Here is a 10,439-nt window from a genome sequence, read left to right as displayed (position 1 = left end):
CCACCGGGGTCCCTGCAGCCGGGCCTTGGTGCAGAGCCATGGAGGGACACGTCCTGCACTGCTGTCACCTCCTTGCTCACCTGCCTGCAGCATGGTTAACATGATCCTGGGTGTCGTGAGGACCTTTGGCCAGCCTGAACTTCAGCCGGGCCTGAAGCCCAGCAGTGAGACTCATCAGTGGTACCCCCGTGCCACCCTCCACAGGACAACGCTGGGAGACAGGGGCCAGAGTGAGTCCAGGCTCGCTGCTGCCTTGCTCTGCCCTGGCTCACTGGAGACACCAGGATCTCACTCTTACAACCCCCCCTGCAGCCATTTCTGTTTCTCAAGCTGCCACAGAGCACACGGGTCCAGGGCAGGGGCCGAGCAATTCCCTCCCAGGGTTTCCTTCACCTCCCTTCCTCAGGACTCCCAGCTCCAGGGTGCCGAGTGGGACCCGGTGCTGCTCGAGAGACCGGGGGTTGCTCTCCGGTTTCTGCCTCACAGTGGGTTACCGGTGAGTGCGGCCTCCGGCGCTGCTTTCCCACGCAGTTTCACTTTGGGGTTTTTACTTCACTTTCGAAGCACCGAGCACCTTCCAGCCCTCCCCGTCGAACCGGCCTTGGAGGACCGGGCAAGGGGACAGGAGGGACCGGCTCCGAGAGGCTGCTGCGTGCCACCTTTCCTGGCTGTGCCCCGTCGGGGCTGTTTGCGGTGACCCCATGGGGAGAAAGAGCCAGCCCGCGGCTAAGGAGTGTGAGGGGTCAGCGGTGAGAGGAGGCTGGCCCGGCTGGCTACCGGGACCCAGCGGAGGTGGCCCCGGGGACTGGTGAAAACCCCGCTGTCGGCGCTAGGACCCTGCGGTCATGACGAGAGACCATATTTACATCCCCCCTCCGACCCTCATCTGATTTGCATAACCACGCCTATCGTTTCCTTGTGTGGTTGCCCTCGCCCCGCCCCGCTCTCCTATTGGTGGCCGATCACCCCTCGCCCCGCCCCTCGCTGTAAGAGCGGCCGACGGGAGGGGCGGCAGCGCAGAGCGCTCGGCGGGACGGGGCGGGCGGTGGCGGGAGGCTCGGTCCCGCCATGAGCAGCAGCGCGGTCCCCGCGGCGCGGCTCTGCCGCCTGGAGCGGGGGCCGGACGGGTACGGCTTCCACCTGCACGGCGAGAAGGGCAAGCCGGGCCAGTTCATCCGGCTGGTGGAGCCGGGCTCACCGGCCGAGCGCTCGGGGCTGCGCGCCGGGGACCGGCTGCTGGAGGTGGATGGCGAGAACGTGGAACGGGAGAGCCATCAGCAGGTGGTGGAGCGCATCCGCGCCGCCGCCGGTGCCGTCAGCCTGCTCGTCGTGGACTCGGTGGCCGACGAGCAGAAGCACGGCGGGGCGGTCACCGAGCCCTCCGTGGGCGCCGGGCAGGCGGCCCCGGAGCCGGCGGAGCCCGCGGCGAGGGAGCCCAGCGGCGGGCAGCGGGTAAACGGGGGATCGGGGGCAGAGCGCTGCGAAGTTTGGGGGAGATGCGGGTGATGTCCGGGGGAGGGGGTCGGGACCGGCCCCCGTTGTCGCCTCGCAGCCGAACGAGCAGGCTTGGCAGCCGCCGTGTCGGCGCCGGCCTCCCCCGGGCGCCCGGCGTGGTTTCGCACTCGGTTCTTTCTTTTTCGCTTTACTTGAAGCGCGGCTCCCCGGGAGCGCCCCGCCCCGGCTCCTTCGGTTTATTGATGCAGTTCCTATGTTAATGCTCCTTACCAGCCGCGCTGGGTGGCGAGCGGGGGCAGACCCGTAACCGAGCAGCCCGTCGTGTCCCGGAGCTCTCGGGCCCGTCCTTGTGCTGCAGGGCCGGTAAAACCAGGGGGGGGAAAGCAACAGGGAGCCAGGGCAGTGGCGGGTGAGCCCCAGCCCAGGGCTGGGTTAAGGGTGTCTGGGTTTAACCCACTCCAAAATACAATAGCAAAAGCTGTACAGGGTATCTGGGGGGGCTGTGGCTGTCTGTAGGTGTTGGTGGCATCACTCATGCCCGGAGCGTAACCAGTCTCTGCTATGGAGTAGAGATGGCAGAGCCTTTTCCAAGTCTGAAGGGGCTGATCCTGTCGTTGGTCCCCATGTACAGACACCTACTAACGTAGGAATGTTGGCTGTAAGGGGTACGTGGGAGTAGCGGTGGCATAAATAAAGTGATGCAGAAAGGTGAGGAATTGAGAAATAGCTGACCTTTCCTGCCCGGAGCCGTTCCTAAGAGACGCGCTGGGCTGCTGCAGACAACACTGCTTTCTGTTTACCCAGCAAAAACATAACGTTTGTTGTTGCAACGGAGACATGGATGGGCTTCCCAGGAAGCAAGCTCCTGCTGTCCCTGGAGCTTGAGGGACATTAAGGGGTGCTCCTGTGATGTGTTACCAAGCATGTTCTGTGAAGGGTTGGTGCTGTGGGGCCTTTCCAGTGCCGGTGTTGAGCTCCAGGCAGACTTTGGTGCCTCCTGAGCTGGTATCACGCAGGGTTTTGCTGAGAATCAGGTGATTTTTATTAGCTGTCTCCTGTTAGACTTTAGCCTCTTGCCAGCTGCCCATTGCCCCTGATTGGGCTGATCCACTGCAGGGCACCGGTCTCACCCCTGCCTGGCTAAAGCATTGCCCCAGCATCTCCTTGAGGGCCTTGTTAAAGTGGGATCAACCAGGTTCTGTCACTGTCACCGCCCTGCTTGCTCCCTGTCCCCCTGGTCCCTCAGGTCTGGCTCCATACAGGGCTCTGCAGTGTTGCCCCACGCAGGAGGAGCGTGCCTGCTGTCCTGTATCACAGTGCCAGCGCTCCCTCGGGGCTGGTGACACCGTCTGTGCTGTGCTTTCTGCTCCCAGATCTCTCCATGGGCTGGGAAAAGTAAAAGGGATGCAGTTAAAGCAGCTTGGGCTTGGGGGGCTGAGAATGTTTAACTCGCAAGGGAGACAAAGGGAGACCCTGACATGCTGCATGGTGGCTGCCTGCTCGCAGAGGCTGTGCTGGGGCAATGCCAAGGGCATGGGAAGCCCTTTGAGGAAGTTTTGAGGGGGGAGCCCCAGCTGTGGATGCCCCACAAGCTCAGGTGACAGGCTTAGGGCAGTTACTGCAGTGGTTTCCCTCGGCTTGGGAGCAGGAAGTGGGTGCCGTGGGGTGCCATTGCCACACAGCCCCGGATGGTTTCTTAACAGGTATCAGGAAATCTTGTGGCCGGGGCAGGGGTGTAAAAGCGAGCAGGTTTGGAGGCATCGCCCCGGCAGGGTGGGAAGATGCCAGGCGGGATGGCGAGCCAAGCTGGAGCGCGCAGAAAGGGATTTCTCTATGGTGAGCAGGGAACACACTGGTGTGCTTGTTCTCCGGCAACTGGCAGGCACCCGGTGCCTGCAGCCCCCATGAGCCCCAGCCCATTGGGTTAGTGGGATTCCCCTGGGATCGCCGTGGTGGGGAGCGGTAGTTCTGCCTGTGTCAGAGTTCTGTTTGCTTTATTGGGCTGGACTTGCCTTTATTTACTTAAGGAGCTTGGAGACACCGGGTGCTGGGAGAGCAGCAGCAGCACCCGCACCCAGGGCTGTGTGAGGAGTGAACACATCCCACCTCCAGGCAGGATCCATCTGCTCTCCAAACCCTCCTGGGTCCTGCATAGTTGGATCCCCCCTGGTGCGGGGGGCTTGGAGACCCCCATGGGTCCCATTGCTGAGCAGGTTTTGGGGCATCCCTCCCCATTCCTATGGGTTTGCAGGTTCCCTGGTGCCGGGTGGAGGTGTTAAGCGCCCCTTACACCCCTCCTGCAGCGCTGAGCCGGTGAGGTGATGCTTCCACAGCCCCCAAGGCCAGCCTCGCAGCACAGGGACTGTCCCCAGCGCCCCGTGATGGCTCCTCCTCCCCTTGCCTGTGTTTCCGGAGCCTTCAACTGCTCACCACGAGTGTCTTGAGACAGCTTCATGCAAACCACAGGGTGTTATCAGAGCACCGGCTGGGGCTGTGCTTACCAGGGCAAGGCTTTAGCTACCAGCCCCAGGGTTCCCTATAGCAAATCCAGTGCTAAACCAGAGCCCTCTCTTCCAGCAATGCTCATCCATCCTTGTAAAACCCTCCCAGGGTTGGGTTTTGGAGTATAACAAGAAGCAGATTCCCCCCCCCCCCCCCCAACACTTCCATTTGGGAGCGTTGCACTGGGAATAGCCGGTGTCTAATTAGGAAATGAATTAAATTTCCTCTCGAGGCAGCTGCATGAAAAGCAGCTCCAGTCAAACGGGACGTGACGAGGATGCTGCGAGGAGGCTGCTTTGCATCCCCTTTGTATGAAGCCCGAATGCGCGCGCCAGATTTCGGGACCCGTGTGAATTTGCTGGCCCAGGCATCCTTGGAGCTGTTGTGTTTCTCTTTGGGAACGCTGCTGCTGACGGGCTTGTTGCTGCTTGTAGGGCTGCAGGGAGTTTCCTGCCGCTTGGGCTTTCAAAAGCTGCCCTGAAGTTGTTGTTGTGGGGCTGGGAGATGGGGAGCCAGGTCCTGGCACACACACACAGGGGCTCCCCAAGTCCCTCAGTGGACAAAGGTGATGGGGAGGGATGGTCTGACATGCTCCTGGAGGGAGAAGTACCCAGGTCCTGTTCTATGGCAGGATGTGATGCTGCTGAGTTCCCCATTCCACATGGACACCTCTATGGGCAGATGTCCCTCTGCCACCCGTGGTGCACCTGAAGGAGTGGCACAGGATGTCCGTGCTGGGGGCTGAGTCCGGCACCCCCCCGCTACCCTCCCCACCGGAGGTTGTAATTGCTTGTAACAGGCTCTGCTGGCTAATCCGTGCCCCAGCACCACGCACTGCTGGTGATGGAGGAGAGGATGCAAAAGCTTATAGAAATTAGGGGCATTTCCGTTTTCCTGCTGTTCAGCTCCCAGCCCCACAGCTTTTTGCATGTCCCTTGGGACCCCCCTGGCCAGGGAGACCTTGAGGCTGAAGGGATGCGGATGCCCTACCGCAGGGTGTTTTTCCCGTGGAAGATTGGGTGCATTTATAGTTTTCCATCAGGAATGGTGGCTGTCACAGGGTTTCTGCTGGTACAAGGGGTTTGGGAAGGGTGAGGGCAGCCTGGCACGCTGTGCTGGAGGAGCTGCCAGCCCCTGGCAAGGGGATGCTGTGGGGGCCGGGTCATGGCGCGGCCGGGCAGTCCCTGGCACCGAAGTGCTTCTGTCTTCACCAGTGGCCTTTGAGGGCTTGATCTTCCCTCTCTGCTGTGACCCCCTGTCCATCCATCCTGCAGGGATCCCCCCCAGATGCATGGCTCCAGTGTCTCGGGGAGCCCGGGCTGCTAGGGCTTTGTTGGTGTGGATGGGAGCGAAGTCCTCCCTCCTCCTCCTCCTCTCCCGGGAGCGGTGCCAGCGCTGCTTGCCGGGTGCTCCCTCTGTCTTTGTCCCGAGCTATCAGCATGGAGCAGCCCCGTGGTGCTGCCAAGGGCACCGGGAGCAGGGGTGCTCACAGAGCCTGAGCCCCCTTCCTCCAGGCTCCTGCTTTTCGGCCTTGATTTGGGTTTTCCCTGTCCCTCACTAGGGATCACTGCCTGGGTGGATGGAGGGTGCAGTCATAGCAGCCTGGATGGGGTTTTGTCATGGCACCGGGCATAGTGATTGCAAATGCATCACCCTGGACCATGTGGGAGCCTGTGCAACTGTAGTGCTGCCAGATGTGGGGTGCCAGCACCCCAAGGACCAGGTTTTCCATCAGGGAGCAAAGGGGATTTCATGGCAAGAAGCGAGAATCCTGTACAGGGAGTAAAGAGCAGCACAGGATGGGTATGGCAGGGGGAATTCATGCAGTTTGTGTCCCCCAGCGATGCTATGGGTACCAAAGGAGAAAAACCATCTCAGAAGAAAGAATAAGCATTCACCATCCCTCCGTGGTGAGGAGCATTTCAGGCTTGGCTGCTGGGAGAGCCGTAACAAAGCTCTGGAGGTGGTGGCCAAGGCAGGATCAAACCATATTGTATATAATTATGTAGAAGTGGTGCTTGGGTGCTGGTGTTTGTGTTGCCTGGTTCCTCTGATGCTTCCTTGCATCCTGCTCCCGGATGGGTGAAGGCAGCTTCTGGGGATGCTCCTGTTTCTCCCCTCTACTCACAGTGTGGAGAACTGTGCTCATGGGGAGCTGGTGCAGGGCTGTGACTGCCCCAGTTCGGTTCCCTGGCTCTGGGTGCTGGTGGATCCACAGGTCAGGGTGAAACCGGGTGCAGATGAGCTGGGTGTTGTCTCCTGGGGAGGTGATTGTCCCGTCCTGATGGCCCAGATTGTCCCAGGTGATTGCTGCCCCGGTTGAGCTAGTTTCTCTGTTTTGCAATCCCAAAGGGTCCTGCTGGGACTTTGAGGTGCATCAGCATCAGGGCTGCTCTGCCTGCATCCCAGCTGCCTGTCCAAGCCCCATGTGCCCCTTCCCATGGCTGCGGGGTGGTCTGGGGTGGTCCCATGGTTGGGTTTGCATCTTGCCAATGGGGTTATGGGGAGGACCTGCATTGGTGGCTGAGACTTCTCCTATAGCAAAAGCTTTCTAGGTAGGGTGGGTGGAGGATGCTCCCCAGCAGCCTGGCCTGTGTTTCCTCTTCCTCCTTCATGTGGTGATTGCAATCCTGATCCCAAAAGGAGGAGTGTAGTCTGGGAACACTCATCATAACATATTTGTTTAACGTTTCACTGCAATTAGTGTGCCCTGCACATAACTAAGTAAGTAGAGCTTGGGTTCATAGGGTGTTTTGGCACCCTGTGTCCCACCTTGAGGTGTCTGCGGGTGCAGGTAGCCGCAAGGATGTCACCCAAGCGGATACCTGATGGCCCTCGGGTGTTGAGGGGGGGGTCTGGGAGCAGCTTTCCCACAGGCTCATGTCATTGCAGGAGGAGCTGCGGCCCCGGCTGTGCCACATGAAGAAGGGTCCCAATGGCTACGGCTTCAACCTGCACAGCGACAAGACCCGCCCGGGGCAGTACATCCGCGCTGTGGACCCCGACTCGCCAGCCGAGGCGGCAGGGCTGGCCCCCCAGGACCGCATCATCGAGGTACAGTGGTGTTGGGGGGGGGATGCTCCCTGGCATCCCTGTGCCGGGAGGTGACCCCAGTGACTCACGGCGCAGCCGGTCCCCACCCAGGGGTGCAGCACTGCAGAGGGCTGGGGCTGAGCGCTCATTATCCAGCCTGCCCGGAGCGTGAGCACCCCATGGGTGTCCCTGGGGTGGGGCAGGCTGAGGACAAGGTGTACGATGGCCCCGAGCGCTGCCACTGGCCGTGACCGGCATGGGGATGGGACCCACAAGGGCAAGAACCAGCCCTGCTGCTCTCCAGGGTGTGGGGCTGCTGCCTCTCTTGGCACAAAGCTTTAGGATCACTGGGGCCTGTGCACAAGGGGTTTGTGCCTTGCTCGTGCTGCCCATCTCCTGCACCAGCCCCAGGTCCATGCCCTGCCAGGCTGCTCCCTGCCTGCGTGATCCCATGCTAATCACTCAGAGGAAAATCTGCTTTTAATGAGGTTTTGCTGCCTTCACCACTAATCCCTGTGAGGCTGCGGGTACCTGTGGGGGCTGTGGGGTGGCTGTGCGGGGGCTGTGACTGGTACCATGACCGGTACCTGTTCTAGAGGGATGGATGTCCTGGGGCTCCAGCAGTGATGCGGTGCTGTGCCCACAGGTGAATGGGGTGTGCATGGAGGGCAAGCAGCACGCTGACGTGGTGGCAGCCATCAAGGCGAGCGGCGATGAGACCAGGCTGCTGGTGGTGGATGTCCTCACCGATGAGTTCTTCAAGAAGTGCAAGGTGGTGCCCTCGGAAGAGCATCTCACAGGTAGGTGGGGGGGTTTGTGCCAGCTCTATGGGCTCTGTGTCACCAAACCTGAGGGTGCTGAGCCCTGGGAGGTGGAGATCTCATCACCCTGGGGACAAGCAGGGTCACCCAGCTCTGGGGAAGGCAGGTTTATGGCCCTGGGTTGCACTTTGGCAGGGTTTATGGCTTGGGGAGCAAACAGGCAGCAGCCGCCCTTCGCTCTCCTCCATAGCCTTGGCCCAGCCGTGGTCCCCTCCCTGTTGTCACAGTGCTACCTGTGAGGACAGTGAGATCTCGCTGGGCTCCCTGTCAGGGCTGTCATTATGGGGATGTGCCTGCTGCCCTCCAGCATTCCCATGTGCTGTGGGGCTGCCTGTGATCGTGGGTTAAAAACTCTGTGACCTGGGCAGTGCTGGGTATGAAGCCTTTGCCATACACTGCAGCCCCTGTTGCGAGGGGCAGAGCAAGCTCATCCTCACCCTGCACCCGTGTCCTTGTCCTGCAGGTCCCTTGCCAGAGCCAGTTGTCAATGGCGATGTAGGGAAGGTAAGAACCTCACTTTGCTTTTCAACCCATCTGTGCCAGTCCCCAGGCAGGGACCCTGCCTGGTTAGGTCCCCTCTGCACATGGGTGGGTGATGCCACCGTGGACTACAGTGCTCCTGGGCTGCCAGTGGGAAGGGAGCGGGTGCCCTCCAGAAAGGGGATTGCTTGTGGTGCTGTGTGTCATGGAGGGTTCTGCCTTCCTCCTCCATCCTCATGGCACTGCAGGGCTGGGAGCCCTTGTGCTGCTCCAGGGAAGTAGCATCCAGCCCTTCACTGCCCTCCTCCTCCTCCTCCTGCTAAAGCCAGGGCAATCAGGCTGGGGTTTAATCCTTCCCCACCCCGGACGGGCAGCACTGGAGGCATTGGAGCCTGGAGCTCACCGGGGATTATGCATGGGGAGGGCGGATTTCCCAGTCCCCCTGTGTGGAACTTGCCGCTCCAGGGCCCATTCCCAAAGCTGCCCTGCTCACGCTTGCTCCCTGCTCCCTCCCAGGAGAACGGCACAGAGCCGCGGTCCAGCTCCGTGTCCGAGAGCCCGTCCAGCCCTGGGCCGTTGGCCACGTCCCCCAACTCCAGCGATACCCACAGCAAGGTAGGGCTGGGGATGCTGGGGGAGGCTGTGGCTGGGAAGTGGGGTCCAGGCTGTTGTAGGGGGCACAGTGGGGCTGACGCAGCCTCTCGCCCCCCCCCCAGTCTGACGCACAGGAGGGTGACAAGCGCCATTCAGCATCCGGCTCCCTCCTGGACCTCGACATCCCACTGGCAGTGGCCAAGGAGCGGGCACACCAGAAGCGCACCAGCAAGCGGGCTCCCCAGATGGACTGGAGCAAGAAAAATGAACTGTTCAGCAACCTGTGAAGGCCCCGGGGAGGGGGTGAGGGTCCTATGGCCTCTCCTGCATCACACCCACCTCTCCTGCATCACCTCTCCTGCATCACCTCTCCATGCTCCACGGGGTACAGGGCTGCTTTCCACTACCTTGGCTGGAGCGATGGGGCTCAGTGGCCAATGGGCATCCCGGCAGTGGGGTCCTGATGGGGGTTTTGGGCTAGAGAGAGCCAGGGGGTGCTGGGGGTGCCCCTTCGTGTGAGCCTATCCCTGGGGTGCTCCTCTAACCCTGCTCACCCTGGTAGGCACAAGTGGGGGGAATCAAGGATTTGGGGTGACCTGATACCAAACACTTCCTCCTGTTCCCTCGTTCTTCCCCCATCCCAAACAAAGCCCATCTCCATTTGAGTATATCCATCCCCCCATTTGCCCTTTAGCTGCAAAACCCGAGGCTTTGAGTGACTTTTAGCATCCCCAACCTGCCCAGCCACTGACCCCAGCAGTTCGGCCCCTGCCTTGGTGAGCTCCGTCCATGATAACCATGTCCCTTTGTCCCTCTGGCTGCAGGGAGGGATACGGGTGCCCATCATGGTGGGGACCCCCCAGCACCCTGCCCCTGGGGCTGTTTTTGGGAGAGGAGAGGGTGTCCAGAGCCAGCACAGCAAGCAATAATCACCTCCCTTGCTCCCGCTCACTCCTGGAGACAGAGCTGATCAGGGTTTGAATCCAACACTGTGTAATTTAAAGGCTTCTCAATAGACTCTTGTTTTTTTTCTCTCCAAAATAAGAGTTTTCCAATCACACTGTTTATTGCTTTTTTTTTTTAATGTATTTTGTGGAAATTCTTCCTGTGGATGTTTTGTTTCCATGTGTTGCGATCGGGCGTTGTTGTACTGTCAAGCTAAAGAGAAATCCTGGTTACTGGAATAAACCTTCCTGACTTCATGCGTCTGGTTTAAAGCTAAATCCTCCTGCAGCCCCAGGCTGTGTGGGGCTCATTGCTGTGCTGCAGGGGCTGGGGAAGAGGCAAGTAATGCTCCCAGGGTGGGGGACACTGAGGCTGGTTTGGGGGCCCCGTAAGTGCCCAGTGTGGGGGTCAGACAAGGACTGGCTGGTTGCAGTGTGGGTTAATGCCTTAGGGTGATTAAAGGGCTCTAATCCCCCACCCTGGAGTGTGTGTGTGTGGGTGATGCAAGGCTCTAATCTGTGTCTGCTGGCCTGGCAGTAATGCTGAGGGCAACCAAATCAGCCCCCAGTGCTCCGGGGGGGATTTGGGGTGAGCCTGAGGCCCCCAGCA

At 60.4% G+C, this 10,439-nt stretch overlaps 1 protein-coding gene across 1 annotated transcript; it reads left to right on the top strand.

Annotated features, from left to right (window-relative positions):
- Positions 1–1,009: 1,009 nt before the first annotated feature.
- NHERF1 (NHERF family PDZ scaffold protein 1) lies at positions 1,010–9,247 on the top strand. The gene is made up of 6 exons (XM_057418537.1): positions 1,010–1,452; positions 6,850–7,011; positions 7,637–7,790; positions 8,275–8,315; positions 8,808–8,906; positions 9,008–9,247. The coding sequence occupies exons 1-6, from the start codon at positions 1,069–1,071 to the stop codon at positions 9,170–9,172; spliced, it is 1,005 nt and encodes a 334-aa protein (XP_057274520.1). The 5' UTR covers positions 1,010–1,068; the 3' UTR covers positions 9,173–9,247.
- Positions 9,248–10,439: the final 1,192 nt, after the last annotated feature.

The sequence above is a fragment of the Pezoporus wallicus genome, unplaced genomic scaffold (assembly GCF_028554395.1).
Source record: "Pezoporus wallicus isolate ANWC-B61680 ecotype Strahan unplaced genomic scaffold, APGP_CSIRO_Pwel_v1 contig_3710, whole genome shotgun sequence".
NCBI lineage: Eukaryota > Metazoa > Chordata > Aves > Psittaciformes > Psittacidae > Pezoporus > Pezoporus wallicus.
The sequence above is the reverse complement of the archived record's forward strand: the minus strand, read 5'-3'. Positions and strand labels throughout refer to the sequence as shown.